At 59.0% G+C, this 23,233-nt stretch overlaps 1 protein-coding gene across 4 annotated transcripts in view; it reads right to left on the bottom strand.

The window, feature by feature from the left end:
* The window catches only part of SH3PXD2A (SH3 and PX domains 2A), a 225,065-nt gene that overhangs the window by 71,931 nt on the left and 129,901 nt on the right, over positions 1–23,233 (bottom strand). For all 4 annotated transcript variants that reach the window (XM_062214614.1, XM_062214615.1, XM_062214611.1 and 1 more), the window contains exon 6: positions 5,278–5,306. In XM_062214614.1, coding sequence (XP_062070598.1) covers positions 5,278–5,306 — 29 coding nt within the window. The remainder of the gene's footprint in view (positions 1–5,277; positions 5,307–23,233) is intronic.

The raw sequence follows: 23,233 nt of genomic DNA, 5'->3' as shown, positions 1-23,233 counted from the left end.
GAAGCAAGGCACAGAGGACTTGAGAACTTGCCCCAGACCACATGGCTACAGTGCTGGGACAGGACGTGAGAACTCCTGGCTCTGGGGGGAGTCTGGACCCTCAGCTTGGCGGAAGGCTCAGCAAGGCGGAGTCCAGGGCCTGTCTCCTCTGGGGCCCAGGGATGGTCACAAATGCCTCCATTGTGTCTTCCCAGTCTCAGAGCAAAGGTAAGACCAGCTTCTCCCCTCCTTTCAGAGTCTATCAACGATTACAACCACAACAGTGAAGCTAACCCGTGGCCGAGCTGGGGCCCAAACCCTGTCTGTCTGACGTCAAAACCCAAACTCTGAGCACCGAGCACCAAGCACCCTGCCTCATGGCAAGGAATGGGCAGTAACGTGGATCGCATTAGCTCAGTCCAATAACATAGTTTTATGATCACCGAGATGGAAACAGGGCAGAGCTCTTCCAAGAAAAAACATAAACAGGATTTCACCAGGACGTCAACACTTGCCTAAGAGAATAAACTTACAGCCCCGTTCTTGTGCAACCTTATTTGCATTTCAAGGAGCTGGAGCTCAGCAGGGGCTCCTGGGTGGGAGGGAACTTCAGGCCCTTTCTGCCGGCCCCTCCATAGCCACTTGCGCCCTCTAGTGGTACATCTCAGAATTCCCCAGCTGAGGTCCCTGGAGAAAAGCAGTTTCCTACAGAATGGTGAGCGTCATCTGATCTCTGCAGGTCTGTGGTCTGGGGAGCCTGCCCCAGCCCCCCTGGGCTCCTGAAGCATGTGCTCCCTTGGGGAAGCCACCACAGCTAACAACTTCCACCTGCCAGGTCGCCGCTCCAGTAACCAGCCCGTTTGCCGGTGTGAGGGTCAATGTCAACCTGGCTGGGCTACAGTCCCCGGGGGGTGAAGCCTGCACTGACCTTGAGTAAGGGAAACAAATCCTAAACACTCTGTGGGCCTGAGTCCAAAAGCTGAGCGGCCACCGGCTTAGGGCCGAGGCTTCCCTAAGCTTCAGCTGTGGACAGCGGCTCGCACGGGTGACCACGCGCTCAGCCTGCCTTCTCCACGGCCTGCCCCGTGGAATCCAGACTCCCCTCGGCAGCCCACCTGTGTCAACCAAGTCCTCACACCCCCTCCTGCGGCTTCTGCTTCTCTCCTAGGACCCTGAAGGAGACAAGAAACAGGATGGGACACCAGCCAGAGGCGAGGGGATTTGTCCAAGGTCACGTGACGGACACGCTGTAGGCCTGACTCACACACTCCCCACCCTACATCCGGCCATCCAAGTCCACCTCACATCACCGCTGTCTCACCCCCCCACCTCCACTCCCCTGCCTCTGTCAATCTACTCAGAACCCTTTAGTGGCTCCTCACCTTGCTCAGCAGGAGTCTAAAGCCCTGCACGCCCCCAGCTACATCTCTGTCCTCACCTCCTCCCACCTCAGCCACCTGCCCCTACCTCTGCCCCAGCCCCGTGCCTCCTCCTGTGTCACAAGCAGTGAGCCTGCTCCCACCTCAGGGCCTCTGCACTTCCTGGGCCCTTCGCCTGGACTGGTGTTCCCCAGGCAACCACGTCACAAGCTCACTTCCCTCTACCCACCTGTACCTTTCATCTAGCAGTGATCCTCTAAGCAGGCTGCAAACTCCTCCAGGGCAGAACACACTCCCGTAACCTCAGCATCTTACATAGCACCTGGCATACAGCAGGTGCTCGATAAAGGCAGTGGCAGTGCCTGTCCCACCCCCACCCCGACCTTTGCACATGTGCTCTTCCTAGACTACCAAAGCCTCCAGCTCTCTGCCCACCAAACCAGAAAAGTGCCTCTGCTTTCCAGTAGGTGCCGCCAGCTTGGGCCCAGTGACACTCCTGTCCTGCCCGCACAGGGTTCACTCATCAGAACGCGCCTTCTCCCATCCGCCCAACCCCTCAGCAAGTCTGGGTGGATCCTGGTTCTGCCACAAGTCCTGCAGCCCAGCCAAGGTCATTACTCCTAAGGCAGTGGGAGAGAGGCAGCAAAAAGACACACAGCGTAGCCAGGGCATGGGAAGGGAGGGAAGACGCAGGGGGCAGCCAGGTGTGGATCAGCATCTCTGAGAAGGTGACAGCAAAGCAGAAACCTTAAGAAGAAGCCAGCCACGTGCAAGACCAGGGAAGAGCATTCCAGGCAGAGGGAACAGCAAGAGCAGAGGCTGCCCGCTAAGGGGCAGCAGGCGAGCAAGGTGGCTGGCGGTGCGCGGGGTGGGGACGTGTGGGTGTGGGGGCACAAGCAGGCTAAGCCCAGGCTGGGGAGGCAGGCAGGGCCCGGATCACACGGGGCTCTGGAAGTCGGAGTAAGGAGTTTGTTCTGGCTGGGATGGAGAGCCCCTGGGGAATTCTAAGCAGAAACACACATTAGTTAGTAGAGGCTTTTAAGAGGCCTCCCTGGCTGTGGTGTGCAGGGTGGAGGTGGCAGCAGAGACCAGGGAAGAAGCCAGGAGCTTCTAACAGGTGCAGTGGTGGAGGCGGGCAGCAGCAGGTGCACCTGTGGCTCAGGTGGGCAGGTGAGAGAAGGGCAGAGCCCAGGATGCCTTTAGGTTTTGGGAAGCAACAGGTGTGATGGGGGGAAGGCACACAGACAAATTCGGGGCCTCACTCTTCCTGGTATCAAGGTCACCAGTCCAGCTCCCTAGAGAAGTTCCCTGGGAATTTTCTTCCTGTTGACCAACCCCCGCCCCCACTCCAAGCCCGTACTCTGCTCAGTAAGAGCTCCTTCAAGGAGGAGCTGGGGTGTTGGCCAGGAGCAGTGTCCACTTTCTCTGTGCAGGCGCCTCTGGCTGCGTGACCTGGAGCCGCTCCGTGAGCTCCATCCTGAAGCAGGGCAGAGCCCTAGAGATGGACCCAGTTTGCACTTTGCCAAGGCCGATGGGCAGTCACCCCACGGAGCCCCATTGTTGACACGGCAGTCCCACGGCCCAGCACGCCACGTGGCTGGAAGAACCATGGAAAGTTCCTAGCACAGTGACGCCCATTCCCTATCAGCGCTAGGACTTCGGGAAGCTTCCTAGTCACAGGCAGTGTTCTAGGCTCACCAACAGCTTACCTAATCGCCATTAGACCATGTGGAGGGTGCGTTAGTCAGGGTTCTCCAGAGACACAGAACCCACAGGATGTGTACACAGGGAAGAAAAGGGAGAGAGGTATTTAGGGAATCGGCTCACGTGATTGTGGGGGCCTGGTGAGTCTACCGTCTGATGGGGGAGCTGGCAGACTGGAGACTGGGGGGCGGGCTGCAGTTTGAATCCAAGCAAGCAGGCTGCTGCCAGAACTGCTGCACCTTCAGCACTGAGCCTGCTCCCGCCTCAGGGCCTTTGCACTTGCTGGGCCCCAGGGGGAGGTCAGTCTTCGTCCAACTGACTGCAGAGGCCCACCAACCCATGTTACAGAGGGTAATCTGCTTCACTCAAAACCCACTGATTTAAATGTTAAATCTCATCCTCCAAATACCATCAGAGAAACATCCAGAACAGTGCTTGACCAAATAAACACCCGGGCACCGTGGCCCAGCCGAGTGGACACTTGGGGTCAACCATCATAAAATGGGAATGAGTATCAGCCCTCACTGGCATCAGAAAGAGGCCCAGGGAGGGTGAGAAACTTGTGCAAGGTCAGAGGACAGAGGCCGGTAAACTCCTGCTGCCTGGCTCCAGAGCTGGCTCTTCCAGCCACCGCACTAAGTGGCCATTAGCATAAGCACACCAAAGTAAATTAGATTTCTTCCTCCCTGCTTTTCCTGGCCTGAGGGCGGAAGGCAGAGAAGGGGGGAGGGAGGCCTTGTTGGAGTGGGAGGAGCCTGGGTGGGGTCCCAGGCACACAGGAAACTGATAGGTTATTGGGTCCAGCCCTTGCCTTCACAGGGGGTAAACTGAGGCAGGCAGCAAGAAGGCCCAAGGTCACAGGGGAAGCAAGGCGGCAGCAGGAGCAGGACTGGGTACCAGGGCTGTGCCTGCTGCTTCCGGAGCGATTCTGAAGCCCTAGGGACGATTCCACAAGAACTTGTTCCATCTCCTGCACAGGAGAGGTGAGGGAACTTGCCAGCCCTGGAGCCCAGGCTCACCAGGAGGCCCAGGGAAGGTGCAGACACACCCCTAGGCTGGCCCCTCCCTCTGCTTGTCCACCTAGAGCTGGGACCAGGAGTGGCAGCAGGGGTCCTGCCGCAATCTCTCAGGGGCGGAAGGCAGAAGGAAATGCTCCCTTCCACCCCCACCTGAGGCACCCGGGGCCTGTGTGTATCCCTTGCCAGACACACCCCAAACAGGGATGCAAATACAAACATGTCCCAGGGCACACACCGGGTCAGGACCCACCCATGTACACAAAACAGGCACGCCTGCCCCAAAGGAAAGCCCAGTGGCCACTTGCCTGTCCCGTAAGCCCTGAGGCAAGCACTTGGATACACAAACCCGACTCAGAAGCACACAGCACACATTTACGTCTACCCTGGCTCTCCCACGCATCACGCAGACACACAGAGCCATGTGCACAAGACACGGGTGTATGCACATTTCCCACATCCCCTGGGAAGGCTGCCCATGACCCCACAGGTGCGCCTTCCACGCATCGGCACAGCTCCTCCAGTCTGTCCCTGCCCCACATCCCAGGACATACACAGTCCAAAGGACCAGCCTCCCCCAACTGACTACACCCCGTCCACACCCAGGCCTCTCCCACCCCTGACCCCAGTGGCCAGCGGCCAGCACACACTGTCCGGGAACCGGCCCCACCTCTCACCGCCTCCACACCCTCGCAAACTCGGGGTAGGCCCTGGCACCAGGTGACTCGTGCACGCCCCCCCCGCCCTGCGGCAATGAGAAAGCGCTCAGAGTATGGGGGAGGTGGGGAGGTCCGCGGCCCCGGCACTGAAAACTCACGGACGACCCCCTTGTGGCGCTGCAGCGCAGGGAAAAGCCCGTGCGTACCTGCGAACCCTACCATCACCGCTGCACCGCAGGAAGTGCCTCGCAGCGAGCACGGGGGCCAGGGACCCGGCAGCCCAGGCCGGGGGCGCCGAGGCGCTTAGCAAACCCCACGCACCCACCCCCACTGCATCGCGAGCCCGAGGGGGTTCCTCGGGGAAGGAGGTGAAGGTGCAGGCATCAAGGGCTTCAGGGCATGAGTTGGGGAGGGGCAACTAAGAGAAGCGTTGATCTGCAAGGACGCCCCCCCCCCCCCCCCGTCCTCTGCGGGGTCGGAGGGCGCGTGCCAGGGGCGGGAGAGGAGACTGGAAGGAAGCGCGCCCCGGGGCTCCCTTACCTGATTTCCTTTTGGAACTGCCGTAGTCCCTGAAAAAGAAGCAACAAAAAACAGACATGGTTAGGGCCGAGCCGGGGCGCCGGGATGCGGCTGCGGGGACGCTCGCGGGGACGCTCGCGGGCAGGCTGCGGTCGGCCGGCACCGCGGCTCATGTGATACCCGCGGCCGGCGAGCTGCGCGCTCCGCAGCCGCACGCACTGCGCGCCGCGCCTGTCCGGGGTCCCGCCGCCGCGCCCCGCCCACTTGGCCCGGCCGGCCTGTCCTCAGGGACTCCCGGCCCGGGACCCTGGGAGGATGGGAGAGGGCCGGGCAGCTTCTCTCGCACTTGGTAAACAGGGGGACGGAGTCTCCCGCAGGGCGGTCCCTGGAACCCGGGCCCCGCGCGCGTCCCCTGGGGCGCCTCCCCTCCCGATCCTTTGCATTTTTCACACCAGCCCACTCAGCCCGAAAGTCACGACTGTCACCTCCTCAGAGTGTCTTCCGCACCCCCCTCCCGCCCCATATGCGTGCATCAGGGCCCCTGGGCACACCTGGCCGGTTTCCTCTCTCCCGGCCCCCGGGGCCATGCATGGGTGAGCGGTAAATATTGGCTATAGGCTGAACTGCGAAAGGGACTTCAGAAAGTTGCGGGAGAAATAGAATTCAAACATTTTGATGCAAAAAAGAAAAATCTGAAATCCATATGTAGTTTTTTCGTTTTCCATGAATTTTTTGAAGACTCGGCAGTAAGAGCCTCTCTCCTTAGGGGTTAAGGCTGGGGGCTGGGGGTGGAGCCGAACATTGCACAGCAGGGGTGAGCCCTGGACTGGTAGCAGGGATTGGAGGGTGAACTCCCGAGGCCAGACACTGGCTGAGATCCTGTCTCTGCCAATGACTGTTAGAGGACCTGGGCTCCTAGCTCCTCCCAGCCTGCCCCAGGCCACTCCCACGCTCGCCCTACCCTACAGCAAGGCATCCCCACACCCAGGTCAGGCATTTTCCCCACCTGGCCCTGGCTGCTACCTGTGGTCTCCTGTCCTGGGGACCTGGATTAGGTGAGCTGGCCCCTTAACCAGAGCAGGGGAAGGGCCAGGCAGCACAGGGCTGGCCAGGATCTGTCTGGGGACTGCAAATCCCTCCCATTTCCCCTGGCGTACCGGGCAATCGCCTATCTCTGGGAAGGGAACAGCCAGCTAGACGGCAGGCTCACAGGGAGGACAGCAGGACCAAGCTCAGGGAGACGCCCCTGGAGGTCCAGGGGTGCCTGTGCCGTTGGGGTGGTTAAGCCCTGGAAGCCAGGAGTAAGGAGAGCCTGCATGTCCCAGAGTTTGGGCCCACAGAACCCACTGAATCACAGTGCTGCCAGCGAGGCCCGGGGACGTGCATTCCTCCCACCCCATCCCGTTTGAGAAAGCCCGTGGTGTCCCATGTCCCCTTCAGTCGTCCTGGCCACTCCAGGAACAGGGACTGCAGGGCAGACGAGGCAGAGGAGAAACTGCTGCGTGGAGTCAGGAGGGGGCACCCATTGGCCATCCCACCACTCCTGGCTCCCCGGGCGGCCTTGCCAAGGACCTGCTTGTCTTCCTAAGGCAGAGGCTGCGCCCCCTTAGCGCGCAAGTGTGGGGAGGAGGAGGACAGCATTTACGGTGACTGGTCTTGCCAGGTGACTTCCCATGCCCAAGGTGGGAACTCATTCTTCAGGCGACTGGGGAATGGCGAGGCATGGAGGGCGCCGAGGAGCTGCCCTCCCCTGTGCCACCATTTCCTGCTGGACCTGGCAGGAGGGGCCCCTTGGGGTTACATGACCCACTGACCATGCTCCTGAGCTGCCAGTAGCCCAGACAGGGAGGTGGGGGTGGCATCCTTCCCACTCTGTGCAGCTTTGGGCTGCTGAGCTTGGGGGGGGGGGGAGGTTATCTCAGGCCTGGGAGTGGGAAGAGAGCATGAGTCACATGCCCCAGTACCTCCTTGGTGAAGGTGTCTTGGCAGGGGTGCTCAGCTTAGCCATGGAACATAATCAACTAGACAGCTGGCTGGGGCCTGGCTCCGCCCTCCTGCACTGTCTGCATCTCCCACAAGCCTCCTTGAGGGTTCTGAGGCCAGTCAGCCCAGCGATGCATCATCTCCGCCAGGCCCCAGCCTCGCTAAGCAAGTACAGGGAGCTCGCAGTGTCCAGGGAGCCTACGGGCATCCTGAGCAGGGGATGCAGTCTCCCTACCAAGGACTTCCAGAGCCTCCCCTGTAGCTGGTGGGCACTCCTCCTTCTAGTCCTGGAGGAGAGAAGGAGCAAAGCTTGGAGAAACTGGGCAACTAGTTGCAGGTCACACAGCGATGGGGTGAGACTGGGATGCACGCCTCGCTCTGAGTCTCACGTGGAATCCCCAGTGGTCCAGTAGCAGGTGCAAGAGAGGAAGGCAGAGCAGTCAGTGGGCTGTGGGCTGAGCTGGCAGGGGGCAGCCAGCCAGTGACTGAATGGTGGGAACGGCAGGCAGAGGAATCCTTCACACAGTACCTGGCGTCCAGCCCGAGCAGGCTGCCCTAATAGGAAACCTCTTAGAGGTTTCCGGTTGGGCACCTTTTAGCAAAGCCATTTCGAATTTTTAGCGGTTGCATATGCTGAGTAGCAGCTTGAGTATCCAGTGGCTGGGGCTCCCCCAGCCCTCATAAACCATAAAGGGTGAGGGGAAAGGCATGGCTCCCCGGCCTTTAGCACTCGGTAACTGGCCCTGGCCTGGACGGGACAGCAGAGGCCTCAGTTGGAAACCCATTCCCTGACAGCTCAAGACCCCCTCCGCAACCTCCTTCCCACCCTTCCCACACTCCCTCCTTGCTCCGGGTCTTGTCCTGAGCTGCTGCGGGCGGCCCCTCCCTGCCAGGGACTCCACTCGCGGGAGTTATAGTCTAGCCTGCTGCCGACTGCTGCTGAGTCACCAGCTCTGCAGGGTGGGAGGAGAGGGAAGGGCAGAGGCATCCCAGAGCCCCACGTCACTGAACAGGCCTCCCCGGCTGCTGGGGACTCGGCTCCCAGCAGGCCATCCAGCTTCCTGGGCAACTGGTCCAGGGTAACTGAGACCAGCACGGTGATCCACAGTCCCAGGGACACTGGAACATGGGCCCTCCAGGGCTCGGACGGGACAAACTAGGGCGGTCAGTCACCCTCTGGCCTGGGCTGGGCATGGGGTGGGGATCTCAACCCAGTAGCGTGCCCCTTGCTATCTCGACAAGGACCTCCAAGGCCTGCAGTCCCGCCCACCACATGACACAGCGCATCTCTTGGTCATTCCTCATTAGGGTGACGTCGCCTGTCTGGGCAAGGGCAGATTGTGGGCAACAGCAGGTGTGTTCCCATCCCAGGAGCCCGCCGGCTGGAGGGTGAGCTCTGTTTACCTGCCGGAAGGACCGTGGCAGAGCGGCCCCTCAGGACTCGGGAACATGAAGTGTTCTGTGGGGTGCACTTGTACCTGGACGTGCTGACCCCACCTCGGCCGCTGCCTGCTACACCTGAACCCTGCAGGGCCTCCTGAAGCTCAAGGCAGGGCCGTGGTCCTGTTGGCAGATAGCACTGAGCAGGGGCGACTCTAGCCCCAATCCAGGGCTTGGGGCTTCCCCAGACACCAGCGCTGAGCCCTGGGCCAGCCTGCTTCCACACGCATGGACTGGCTCAGCTGACAAAAGCCCCGTTTCCAGGGCGACACGGATCCCTGGTACTGGCATACTTGTCTGGACGCCTCCATCAGGACACATCTGACCTCCCAAGGGGTGACCAGCTCCCAGAAACTGAGAGCTGTAAACGCCCTGAGTTTCTATTCTAACTCAACCAGGAGAGCGGCTTTTCTTTTTTCTCTCTTGGTGAGATGCTGTGCTCCTTCCAGGATGGGTGAAGCCACTGGTGAGGGGGACAGCAAGGAGGGAGAGACTAGGAGGAGAGGCAATAAAGGCTTTCAAATGTAGAGGCCAGCGCTGTGGCGCGGTGGGTTAAAGCCCTGGCTTGCAGTGCTGACATCCCATATGGGTGCCCGTTCAAGTCCCAGCTGCTCCACTTCCAATCCAACTCCCTGCTCATGGCCTGGGAAAAGCAGTGGAAAATGGCCCCCAAGTGCTTGGTCTCTTGCACCCAAAGAACCAGAAGAAGCTCCTGGCTCCTGGCTTCAGATCTGCTCAGCTCTGGCTGTTGCAACCATTTGGGGAGTGGACCAGCAGATGGAAAGCAGATCTCTCTCTGTGTCTCTACCTCTCTCTGTAACTCTTTCAAATAAATAAAATTTCAAAAAAGAAAAGAAAATAAAAACACACATGTTGGCCACATGACCTTGAACACCCCCAAGCGTTTGACCTCTCTGAAGTATAGGTGGAGCAGGTGCTAATCCATCCTATGGATGAGTAGACTGAGGTTCTGAGGGTTCGGGGCCTGTCCAGGCTCCTGAGGCTGAACATGCAGTCCTGACCCAGCACACTCCCAGGAGCCAAGCTGGAGCCCCCAGGGATGGGGCTGCCTGGAGAGGAGTAGCTAGCAGCAACAGGCTCTCGCTGGGGAAGGGAGGTGGTCACCCTGTGGTCAGGGTTCCCAGAGTGAGAGGAGAAGCCAGGAAGAGCAAGAGGCGAGGGAAGGTGTAGGGAAGGCAGCTGGACCTGCCGCGGAGCTCCATGGAAGGATCTGGCACAGGCTGCACCTCCCCTCCCCTAGCCTCCCCGTCAGTGATGGCCTTGGCAGAGCAGGACACACACGCACCAACTTCCAGCCTGATGTTCTCAGCCTCCTGTCCGCTGGCTGACATTGGCTGCTCAGCCCAGGATGCCGCTGGGAAGCTGGAGAGGCCGGCTGGGTGCCAGACGGCTGGCTTGGCGGTGACCTTGAGAGCCAGGTGGTTGTGGAGGACATGGGCGCTACCTAGAATACGAGGGCTGGTGGGGAAGGTTTGCAGCCTTGGCCAGGATGGGGCTGAGGGGTGACGTGGAGCCCTTGGGGTGTATAATGATTTTGATTTTGATCACTGTTATCCACCAATATGTACTTCTTAAAGCTCCTGCTGTAGAAAACCACGTTAAGGCCTGCACGGGCAGACACAGGAGCAGCACAGGACACGCTCCTGGCCCGCAAGGTGTGGAGACAAAAGCACATGGAACCGCGAGACAGCAAACATCCCAAGACAATCCATGCCGATGACAGGAGTGGTGGCCCTGCAAGTGCAAGAGAAGAGAGCAGCCCTGGTGGCTCACAGGACGTCCCTGGTGGCTGCTTGCAAGCAGGTGCCTTGAGAAAGCTCCAGAAGCTTCCCACGGAGGACAGGGCTGACCTGGGGATGGAGGGTGAACGGCTGGCCGGTCAGGCCGGGGAAGCCCAGGCATCTGGCAGTAAAACCCCAAAAGTTGCAGAATGAGGGCTTGATATGGAGGAAACTCTCTGTGAAGAGGAGAGACAGACAGACGGATGGGCGGGAGGCAGGCTGGAAGGAGTGTCAACGCACCCAGGTTCTGGGCCTCTTCCAGCCAGGGCTTCTCAAATGGCAGGCAACGGCCCTTTCCTGAGCGCTGACGCCAATCACGGGGCTGCGCCATTTTCAAAAGAACGGACAAGAAACGGGCAGTAGGTGGCTGTGCCCTGGGTCAGGTGTCTGTCTGTCTGTCTGCGTTGTGACATTAACTTCTTTCATACCAGGGAAGGGAAGCTCTAAGAATCCTTGCAAGCTCTCTTGGTCCCGAGACTCCCCGGAGCAATACTGAGATTTCGCATTCTCCTTGAAATGACGAGATGGCAACACAGGGCATCCAGTTCCAGAAGCGGAGTGCAGGCCTCGTCAGCAAGGGCTTGGGGTCAGCTGAGGTCTGGGGCATGTTGGGGGTCTTTCCACCCCACTCTGCCCCGGGAGGGCCTCTGCCCTGGCTCTGGCCAGCCTTCGCACGCATGGTCTGGCGAGGCAGGGCGGACGGAGGAGGCATGAACACATCTCTTTGCCTCACTGGAGCCGCGCTCTCAGCGGCTGGACTGAGGGCCCTGTGTCCTGTGGGAAGCCCTCCATTCTCTGCAGGGCTGTGTTTTCCAGGGTTCTGAGAATGGGCCCCATTGTGACCATGTGGACAGTCCAGAGAGGCCAGATTGCTGCCCCGGGTGAACAAGCTGAATTCTTGGGGACAGAGGGGGTCTCGGGCCGCCCTCCTGGCTGTGTCCCAGAGAGACCAAGCACAATGGCTGCGGTCACAGACTCCAGAATGCCCCTGGGCATTTTGCTGGACTCTTGAACACCCCATTGGGTTCTGCAGCTGCTTCATCCACAGCAAAAAGACAAAGCACTGTGTCTGCCTGCCTGCCTGCTCCGGCTGATCTGGCTACTCTGGGCAGAGGCCCTTGGTGTGTCTCCCACGCGAGCACAGGCTCTGCCTGTCCAGGTCTCAGAGCACAGAGCTAAGGGTGGGCGGGCTCCGGCCTGACACAGGTGTCTGCCGCTTGTTGCCAAAGGGGATGAGCAGAGGTCCCAGCTGAGTCGTGGGGGCTCCGTGGGATTCATGAAAGCTCTGAGTGCCCCTGACCCACAGAAAGGACCCCCAGCCCAACAGCCGAGGTGTACAAGAGGGGCTAGATTTGAGTGAGGACAGTGGCCGGAGTAGGGGAGGTGTCCACTGGCCCACCCTCCTGGCTCGGACTGTGGGAGACCCGGCTCCTTTGCTCAGAATACCAGTATAGGACCAAGAAAACAAAGACGAGGTTCCCACCCATGTGATTCTCAGACATCCCACCCAGGCGCTGCTGACTGGCAAGGACTCTATGGGAGGGGAGGCGAGTGGAGGAGGGGCCGAGACACACAGCTGGTTTCCCAGAGACAGAGTGAGGCTCGGGCCTGGAGCTCGGCCCATTGCCGTGAGCTGTGAGCTCCTCCTCAGGCCACCTGCGACCCTGCTTCCCACCTTCCGGATTACTGCTGGCCCTGGGGCTCCTTGCACTTCCGGGAGCTGCACGCCAGACCTGCAGAGCCATGGCAGGACTGGCAGCAAAATGTGGTGATGAGGTTCTCAGACAGATGGGTAACAAGGGTCTTCCATGTGTGGAAGTCTTTTGTGTATCTCTCCCAGTCCATCTGTCCATCCACCCTTTTTCCATCATCTATATATCCACCCATCACCCACCATCCATCTATCCAACCATCCATCCGTCCATCCATCCATCACCCATCCATCACCCATCCATCACCCACCATCCATCCATCCATCCATCCAACCATCCATCCATCACCCATCCATCATCCATCCATCACCCATCCATCACCCACCATCCAACCATCCATCCATCCATCCAACCATCCATCCATCCATCACCCACCATCCAACCATCCATCCAACCATCCATCCATCCATCACCCATCTATCACCCACCATCCATCCATCCATCCATCCATCCATCATCCATCCATCACCCACCATCCAACCATCCATCCAACCATCCATCCATCCACCCATCCATCACCCACCATCCATCCATCCAACCATCCATCCATCCATCACCCATCCATCATCCATCCAACCATCCATCATCCATCCATCACCCATCCATCACCCACCATCCAACCATCCATCCATCCATCCAACCATCCATCCATCCATCCATCACCCACCATCCAACCATCCATCCATCCATCACCCCTCCATCACCCATCATCCATCCATCCATCCATCCATCCAACCATCCATCACCCACCATCCAACCATCCATCCATCCATCCAACCATCCATCCATCCATCACCCATCCATCACCCACCATCCATCCATCCATCCAACCATCCATCACCCACCATCCAACCATCCATCCAACCATCACCCCTCCATCACCCATCATCCATCCATCCATCCATCCATCACCCATCCATCACCCACCATCCAACCATCCATCCATCCATCCAACCATCCATCCATCCATCCATCACCCACCATCCAACCATCCATCCATCCATCACCCATCCATCACCCACCATCCAACCATCCATCCATCACCCATCCATCACCCACCATCCAACCATCCATCCATCATCCACCATCTATCTATTTATCATCTATCTATTCATCCCTTCATCCACCTACCCATCCATCCACCCATCATTCATCATCTATCTATTCGTCACCCACCATCCAACCATCCAGCATCCATCATCTATTCACATTCATCCACTGATCCATCCATTCACTCACCATCCATCCGTCCGTCCGTCCCATCTGTCTGTCCACCCATCCTCCACCATCCATGTCTTTACTGAGGGGCTGTGGTGGATCCAGTCTTGTGCCGAAGGCAGAAGTGTGCAAAAAGACACAGTGCTGCCCTCAGACAGCACACCCTGTAGTTGAGGAGATGAGACAAACAGCCAGGAAAAGAAACCACTCGAATCACTTGGTGATTAGGTGCTCTGACATGTGAAGGGATATAGCATGTAGATAACCCAGGACAGGGAAATCAGCGAGATCAGGAGAGGCTGCCTGTGAAAGGGAGGCATGGCTGGTGCCGCGGCTCACTAGGCTAATCCTCCGCCTGCGGCGCCGGCACACTGGGTTCTAGTACCGGTCAGGGCGCCAGATTCTGTTCCAGTTGCCCCTCTTCCAGTCCAGCTCTCTGCTGTGGCCCAGGAGTGCAGTGGAGGAGGGCCTAAGTGCTTGGGCCCTGCACCCGCATGGGAGACCAGGAGGAAGCACATGGCTCCTGGCTTCGGATCAGCGCAGTGCGCCAGCCGCAGTGGGCCGGCCGTAGAGGCCACTTGGGGGTGAACCAACGGAAGGAAGACCTTCCTTTCTTTCTCTCTCTCTCTCTCACTAAGTCTGCCTGTCAAGAAAAAAAAAAAAAAAAAAAGAAAAAAAAAAAAAAAAGAAAGGGAGGCACAGGAGGAGAAGGAAGACTCAGGACGAAGGCAAGGAGGAGGACTGAGGTGGGAGGGGGTGTGCCCTGGGGGAGCGGGTGTGAAGGCAGAGGCTCAGATTCCCCCCTGGGAAGTGGGGGCCTGGTTTCCCCATTTCGGTGGCAAGGCAGGGACTTGCTGGGGGGGAGACCAGTGCCAGCAGCAGAGGTGAGGCCAGCCCATGCAGGGTGCGTGTGGACAGATACCCTGGCCCCACTGCTGAGCACAAGCCTAGGCTGTGGCCCCTCGCTTCCAAGCCCTGGCCTAATTTTAAGCTGGGACTGGGAAGTAGGAGGCTGGGCCAAGGGCTCCCAGCTTCCCACAGAGGCCCAGGAGCCTGTCCAAGGCCCAGCTGTGCTTGTTCCTGCCTCGCCTCCATGGGAAGGGGGACTTGGAGCAGGGTGTGGGGCCCCAAACTTCTCCCAGGCACCGAGGCCACCCACACCGCCCGGACTGTCCTGGACTCCACATCACAAATGCACAAGCATGGAGCACCCAGATATGCCAGGCCCCGGGATGGCAGGCAGGTGCCTTAGCCCCATCTTACAGATGAGCTCAGACAGGGGAGGTGCCTTCCCCGGAGTCACACAGCTAGGAGGGGGAGGCAAGACTGGGGATGAGGGACAAGTGTGCTTACTGCAGGCCCCTCCCCACTGTCGTGTTTCAGAGCCCTCGAGGCCCAGCTAGGGGCCTCCTCGAGAAAATGCACGGATTGTGCCCCCCCCCCCCCCATAGCACCGAGTGTCCCAGTTCTGCCCCCAGCACTCGGTGACACCCTAACTGCACCTGCCCGGTAGAATTCACTGGGATGGCAGAAGTGGCCTCTCTCTCTACTGCCCTCGATGGTGGGCACTAGGCCACTGTGGCTCTTGGGCACTCCAAATGTGACTACTGTGACTCCAAAGTAGAATTTTATCTTTTTTTTTCAAATATTTCTTTATTATCATCTACTTAAAAGGGAGAGAGAGAGAGAGAGAGAAGAGGAGAGGAGAGATACCTTCCGACCATTGGTTTACTCCCAAAATACCTGCAATAGCCAGGGCTGGGCCAGGCTGAAGGTAGGAGCCCAGAACGCCATCTGGGCCTCTCATGTGGGTGTCAGGGGCCAAGGAACTTGGGCCTTCATTAGTTGCTTCCCAGGAGCATCAGCAGGAAGCTGCTTTGGAAGTGGAATAGCCAGGACTCACAGAATCCCAAACAGCAGCTTAACACCCCCCTGTGCCACAACAGCTGCCTCTAAGGTAGAATTTTAAATTGTCTTTAATTTTTTTTTTTTTTGGACAGGCAGAGTGGATAGTGAGAGAGAGACAGACAGAGAGAAAGGTCTTCCTTTTTGCCGTTGGTTCACCCTCCGATGGCCGCTGCGGCCGGCGCATCTCGCTGATCCGAAGCTAGGAGCCAGGTGCTTCTCCTGGTCTCCCATGCGGGTGCAGGGCCCAAGCACTTGGGCCATCCTCCACTGCCTTCCCGGGCCATAGCAGAGAGCTGGCCTGGAAGAGGGGCAACCGGGATAGAATCCGGCGCCCCAACCGGGACTAGAACCTGGTGTGCCAGCGCCGCAAGGTGGAGGATTAGCCTGTTAAGCCACGGCGCCGGCCAAAATTGTCTTTAATCAAGATTTACACGTAGAGGTCTGGGGCCAGTGTTGGGGTACCAGCGCTAAGAGCCACCTGCAGTGCTGGCATCCTGTATCAGAGCACAGGTTCGAGTCCTGGCTGCCCTGCTTCTGATTAAGCTCCCTATTGACAGGCCTGGGAAGGCAGCAGAGGATGGCTCAAGTCCTTGGGTCCCTGCACCCACGTGGGAGACCTGGAAGGAGCTCCAGGATCCTGGCTTTCCCTTGGTCCAGCCCTGGCCATTGTGGCCATTTGAGGAGTGAATCAGCAAATGGAAGATTGCGCGCGCGCTCTCTCTCTCTCTCTCTCTCTCTCTCTCTCTCTCTCCTTCTTCCCTTCACATAAATGAGTCAATCAAACAAACAAACAAACTCAAAGCTTAAATGGCCACAGCGGCTTGTGGCCACCTTATTGGACGCACTGTCTAGAACAGTGGCCAGACTCTGACATTCCATGGTGAGAAGCTTGTTCAGCTCAGATGGGGAGTGTGTGTGTGGCCGCTTGGGTTCCAACCCCAGCTCTGCCAGGCAGATCACCCACGGTGTGTACCTCCGCTTATAAAGTGAAGAGCCGGCACAGCCACCCCGCCCCCCAAACTGGGCTGCAGGGCTGATGCAAGCTACCACGCACAATGCACCACACACACTGCACCTGCTCCTCTGCCTTCACCCACCAGCCACAGAGCTATGCCGCAGCCCAACCCTGGACTCTCTGGAGCATCCAAGTCCCAAAGGTGACAGAACCAACCAGGGCAATTGGCCAGGGCCAGAGGAGGGCACTGAGGGTAGAGACGAGAAAGGTGGGTGAGGTGGGGGCTGACCTGGGGGTGGTGCAGGATGCGGGTAGCTGGACTGGAGGCCTCAGTGGGGGTGGCCAGGGCTCAAGGTCAAAAGAGACCCAGGCTCCTGGTTCACAGCCACCTTCAGAGACCACAGGCTGGGGGCCCAGCCCTCTGGGAACCACTGTTCCTTCTCCTTCACCTACCCCAGGCTGCCAGGCCTCCCGGGGCCCCCGGCTGATCCCAGGCAGCAGGAGTGACAGCCAAGCCTGGCCCCTCTGCTGTTCCAAGAAGCTGACTTAATGAGGCCACTCCACAAAGGGGCAAGCGGCCGCCACACTCCGCACAGCGGGCACTCAACATGCAGGACAAAGGGGCTCTCAGCCAGCGGCTTGTGTCCAGGAACTTGGGGTGGCTCCTGTGCCAGCCTGATGCCTGCCAGCTGCTGCCTCCCCGAGTAGAGCTACGAGACCGTCCACTGAGGGGCCTGAAAGAGCCCAACCCGGGGCCAGCCCTGCAAGGGTCCCACAGCTGTGATCCAGGCCTGGCTCCATGTGAACAGGTAGCATGGCCAGGGCAATGGCAGCTCTCTCCGTGCCTCAGTTTCCCTGACTAAAAACCCAGGGCCTGCTGTGCCTTTCTGCCCCACCTTCCTATATCTGCGTCAGCCCCGTGCAGTTGCTGCACCCCATGACACCTGCTATAGGTCCTGGTGGCCAGCTCGGCTGCCACCTCCCTCCATGGTGTGATGGCTTCTGGGCTGCTGGATCTCAGAGCATGGTGGGAAATGCAGAGTGGGGAGCGGAAGAAGGGAGAAGGCAGGGGCCTAGGCCCTGATGGAGGTACCACCGAGCAGCCCTTCCCGCCCTGAGTGAGTCCTTCTTTCCCAAAGGTGGGGGACAAATAACACTACTACTACTGTTCTGAATAACAGCTCTGCATTTGTCAAGCATTTACATTATGCCAAGCACCAAAGGGTGTCAGCTCCTGTGGTTCTCACAACACCCTTACGTGGTCAATTCCCTCATTAGGGTCCGGCGCTGTGGTATAGTGAGTGAAGCCACCGCCGGCAGTGCTGGCATTCCCATATGGGCACTAGTTCGAGTCCCAGCTGCTCCACCTCTGATCTAGCTCTCTGCTATGGCCTGGGAAGACAGTAGAGATGGCCCAAGTCTTTGAGCACCTGCGTGGGAGACCTGGAAGAAGCTCCTGGCTTCTGGCTTCAGACTGGCCCAGCTCCAGCCATTGCAGCTATTTGGGGAGTGAACCAGCAGATGGGAGACCTCTCTCTCTCTCTTTCTCTCTGCTTCTGCCTCTCTAACTTTGCCTTTCAAATAAATAAATTTTAAAAATTTGCTCATTAACTCATAGGCCATTTGCTCATTAACTCATAGGCCATAATTTGAGAGGCTTGAGAGACTAACAGGTGGAACCAAATGGAGAGCTCCCATTCACCAGTTCACTCCGCAAATGCCTGCAGTGGTTCCTGGCTGGGGCTGAAGCCAGGAGCAGGAAACTCAATCCAGGGGCCAGTACTGTGGCATAGCTGGTGCTGTGGCATAGCAGGTAAAGCTATTGCCTGCAGCGCCAGAATCCCATATGGGTGCCGATTCAAGTCCCAGCTGCTCCTCTTTATATTCAGCTCTCTGCTATGGCCTGGGAAAGCAGTAGAAGATGGCCCAAGTCCTTGGGCCCCTGCACCTGCGTGGGAGACCGGAAGAAACTCTTGGCTCCTGGCTTCAGATAGGCCCAATTCCGGCAGTAGTGGCCAATTGGGGAGTGAACCAGTGGGTGGAAGACCTCTCTCTCTCTCTCTCTCCCTCTGCCTCTCTGTAACTCTGCCTTTCAAATAAATAAATAAATCTTTTAAAAAAAATAAAAAGAAACTCAATCCAGGTCTCCCACTTGGGCGGCAGGGACCCAATTACTCGAGTCAACACTGCTGCTGCCTGGAGTGCACATGACTCGGGGCTCTGGTGCGAGACGGAACCACAAGGACTGGCTACTAACTGCTAGGCCAAATGCCTGCCCTTATTGTCCCTATCTTCAGAGTAGACATGGAGGACCAGAGAGAGAGCATGTACTTTCCCAGAGTAACACAGCAAGAGTGATGAAGATGGGATTCGGGGCCACGCAGCCTCCATCAGGTGCTCAGACCCTGACCACCCGCTGTCCACTCTCCACTTTGTGAACAGTAAGGACACAGGGAAAACACAGGCAGAGAAGCCAATTAGGAGGTAGTGGGGAAGAGAAAGGTCAGACGAAGGTCAGACTCAGGACCGGAAGTACCAAGACATCATCAAGTTGCAGCTAGGTCCCTACGGAACTCACAAAGCCAGGCCTGGAGTGAGGATGGCCAGCCCTGGGGCCAGGCAGCAGGAAGAGGAAGCCTGGCAGGTGGCCCTCAGCACAGTGCTGGTGACCTCGGGCTCGGGAGCTACACAGGCATTGCTGATGCCAATGGCATGCCTTTTCCAGAGTGGCCACGCTAACCCGTTTCCTGGCCTGCTCCATGCTGGTTCTGCCACAGGAGCGGCCACTCAGCGAGCACACGGCGGGGTCCATAGCTTGAGGAGAGGCTGCTTTCACCCAGGGCAGGCTGTAGTCTCCAGAGAGGCTGCTGGTTCTGGGGACGGTGACCCAAGGTCCATGCTGTCCTGGGACCCGCCTCCCCTTGACTCCCCTTCCCCACCCCGTGCACCTGCTGACAACAGCCAATAGCACACCTGGCCCTAGCACGGCGCTCTCTTCCCTTCCTGAGCAGTGTTGTTACTCCCGCACCCTTGCTTGTCTGCTTCCTCCGCTGGACCGCAGGCTCCACGGGGGCAGGAGCTGCAGGTGTCCGGCAGTGCCTGGTACAGGGCTGGGCACAATATTTGCTGAATGAATACACGGATGCTTGACCACAGACAGTCAGGCTCAGGGCTGCCAGATGGTGCAGGGGGCTGGCCACATGCCCTGGCATCACTCAGTCACTGCCTGGCAGAAGTCTGCCCGGCCCCCCTCCCCTGGTGAGCCCAGTGGAGGTGCCACTTCCCCCAGGAGGCCCTCCCTGGTGGTTACAAACAGGACCTGCGTGACTACCTCACACTCAGCGATGGTCTCTTGCACCTTGGTCAGTGCAGCTTTGTGGAAGGACACACAGGGCTGGCCTCCTCCATGCAGGCCATCCTGATACCTTCAGCTGGCCCCAACCTTGGGCCTTGGGTGGCAGTCAGATCTGTCTCCACAGTGATAACAGTCCCCAGCCTGTGGTGGCCAGACTCTGGCCACTCCATTCCATCAAGCCAACAAGCCAACAAGTCAACAAGCACCTGCTGAGCACCTGCCGGGTGCCAGGCCTGGGGTAAAACCCTGGGAGGCCAAGGGCAAACAACCAAACCAGCCCAGAGCTGTGAAGGAGAAGGTAGGGTGAGAGGTAGAGAGTGCAGGGAGGGCCTCCAGGAGGTGAGGTGCCTAGGGGCAGGGCGGGGGCTGCGAGGCTGGGTGCCGAGGCCTGGGAAGTGGTCGGAAGTCACGGGAGGCAGGAGCAAGTCGGAGGTGTTGAACTCACGGCAGTTTCTGGGGTGCTCCTGGGCTACTGTTTGGACAGGCAGGGCAGAGTAGCACACCAGCACCTCGGCTCCCCTGGCCCTGGTGCTGGTCCCTGCTAGATCCGGCTGTGGAGGACCCCCCAATCCTGGCCTGCTCAGTGTCCCGCCCTCACTGGAGCCTGCTGCCATCACCCCCCAGAGCTATCGAGTGCCCATCTGCTCCTAAGATGCGCTTCCAGGGGATTCCTGAGAAAACCCCACCTCTCCTGGCATCTCGTCCCTGTCCTGGTCGGGGTGTCCTCTGCCTGCCCACTGAGACCCTCGGAGCCGCCAGGACCCAGCAGCGCTCAGCACAGCAGGGGTGGATGTGGGGCCACGTGCATCCTCCCTGCTTGGGCTCCCAAGAGGGCTTCCCCAGGGTGAGACACGTGCATGGGGGCTTCTCCCATCTGGGCGGGCAGCAGGCGGTGGCGCTCCCGGCTCTGAGCCGTCAGTTCTCTGGCTTGCAGGAGAGCCTGCCCCTGCCTGCCTCCATCAGTCCCGGCCCCAGCGAAGCCCTGCTACCTGGCCTTCCAGACAGGGCAGCTGGCCCCACCTCCCCGGCCACCAGCCAGGCTCCTCCTGCAGTCTCTTTAGCGTGTGACATGGGCCTCCAGCCACCAGCACTGGGGATGCATAAAGACTGGGGGACACTCTAGCAATGCACTGGGGAGGTTCCGAGAGCCACAAAGAGCACCGGGATTTGAGCCTAAGAACCTGGTGCTGGTCTTATGGTGCAGTGGGTTAAGCCACTGCTTGCAATGACACTAGCATCCCATATCCCAGCATTCTACACTGGAGTGCCAGTTTGAGTCTTTGCTTCTCTGCTTCCAATCCAGCTCCCTGCTAATGAGCCTAGGAGCTGGCGCCATGGCTCCCTTGGTTAATCTTCCACCTGCAGTGCCGGCATCCCATATGGGTGCCGGGTTCTAGTCCCGGTTGCTCCTCTTCCAGTTCAGCTCTCTGCTGTGGCCCGGGAAGGCAGTGGAGGATGGCCCAAGTGCTTGGGCCCCTGCACCCGCATGGGAGACCAGAAGGAAACACCTGGCTCCTGGCTTCGGATCAGCATAGCGCCGGCTTTAGCGGCCATTTGGGGAATGAACCAACAGAAGGAAGACCTTTCTCTCTGTCTCTCTATCTTTCACTGTCTATAACTCTACCTGTCAAATAAATAAATAAATTTTAAAAAAATGAGCCTAGGAGAGCAGCTGCAGCTGAGTGATGTCTGGGGAACTCTGGGCTCTGAAGGCTGGGGCTGGGGAAAACCCCACGATCACCCCCAGGTCCCGCCTCTCTCTGACAGCGGCCAGGATGGGAAGAGAGGCTGCTTCATGGTGCCCTGTGCAGCTGTAAGCTGGGCAGTGCTTGTGGGCGTGGGCGTGGTTAACCAGGCCTTCACGAATTCTGTGTGTCCTGGAGGGGCCCAGCTTGCACACTGGACTGCCAGGTTCTAGGCCACGTCCTGGCTTTGCAAGTCGGGTGATTTCTCTGTGCCTCAGTGGCTTCAACTGTGCACTGGGGGTAGATGACCATACGTGCAAGATGCCAACTAATATATGTAGTATTCCTCCCCAGTGAGCATTCAGAAACACAAACTCTCCGTAGCTTTCCACGCCTCCCAAGAACCCGTGTCACCCCTCCTACTGTCCCTGTTCTGTCCCTGGGGGAACACAGGCCATTTGCCTCCCTTCCCCAAACCCCGACTGCTTTAGCCATCTGCCAGCCCAAGGGGTGTGCAGTCCTGCAGGAAGCCGGGCAGGTGCTGAGCTGCGGAATGGCCCACCGCTGACAAGTCCCTGGGAAGGGTGGGCGGGGGGCCGCGGGCCTAGGTGTGGGGAAGGAGTGCTGAGTGGAGGTGGGGGTAAGAGGTCGCCCCCTGTGACCCATGGCTGGCCTGTAACTCCAGGGCCACTGTCTTCCAACTGCCAAGCTCCTTCTGGGGAGCATCCCCAGCAAGAGGGGAAAATGACGGCAAAAAGCCCCAGGCCAGCGGCTGCTCCCTGCTCCCTGCCCAACAGCAGGGCTCAGGTACACCTGTAACTCATGCTGGGGGAAGCTGGCGTCTGTGTGGCTCAGCCCCCTGCGCTGCTGCCTGTGGCTGTCTGAGAAGCCTGGGGCAGTAACTGCTCCTTGCTGCAGACCTTGGGAGCCGACTTCCTGTGACTAGGGAGGAAGTTCAAGGTAAGCAACCCACTAGGCCCCCGGAGCCAACAGGTGCGGAAGAAATAGGTACCATCCCCCTCAGCCAGGCCACCTGTGGGCCACACCCCAGGACAGGAGCCCTTTGGGCACGGACAAGAGCAGCGGCCAGAGCTCCCAGAGGGTCTAGAGATCAGAGCAGTGCTGGGGCGAGGCAGGAACTGAGTCCCTAGGAGCAGAGATGCTAACAGGGCTCAGTGGAGTGAGAAGCCACTCTGGGATCCTCAGGGGCTACGGCCATGTTCTAGAATCAGACTGTGAGGTGCTAACCGTGGCTGTATCAGCTTAGAACAGGCAGCCTTTATAGTATACAAATGGGCTGCAGCAGGCCGTATCGGGACCCCTAAGCAGTGGGCCAGGCTTTGGCCACACCTGCCCCTCACAGCAGTGCCTCTTGGTGGGGTATGGCCACCAGCAAGCCCATCTGGGTCACAGTCCACAGGTAACAAATGGTCCATGCCGCTCCCTCTGTGGTTCAGGGAGACAGGGCCAGCTTCTCTGGGTGCTTCCTGAACCAGCCTTGCCGCTGGGCCCTGTGCCTCCTGGGAAGGGCTGCCCTGCCACCCTGGGGGTACCCTGAGCCTGCTAATTTCTCAGGGAAAGGGAAATAGCAAGGCCAGAGAGACCCCAAATGTGGCAAATGCCCTCCGCCGTGCCTTCACCAGGGACCACAGAAACCAGGTGGTCCTGATTCAATAGCCCTGACCTTCTGGGCATGGTGGGTCCCCCCGGCAAGGGTCAAGGGCACCTCTCTGCAGCACGCCCCTGCATGGTCAGCTGGGGGGAGGCAGGGGGTGCACCTGGAGTTTTAGAAGTTTAGCTTCCAATAGTTAGTGGCAGAGAGGCAGTAACTCAACCACTCTGAGCCCAGGCTTCTTCATCCACAGAAAGCCTCAGGAACCGCCCAGCAGTGTGCTGATGGTTATACAGCATAAGCTACA

This window comes from Lepus europaeus, chromosome 17, assembly GCF_033115175.1.
Source record: "Lepus europaeus isolate LE1 chromosome 17, mLepTim1.pri, whole genome shotgun sequence".
Taxonomy (NCBI): Eukaryota; Metazoa; Chordata; class Mammalia; order Lagomorpha; family Leporidae; genus Lepus; species Lepus europaeus.
The sequence above is the reverse complement of the archived record's forward strand: the minus strand, read 5'-3'. Positions and strand labels throughout refer to the sequence as shown.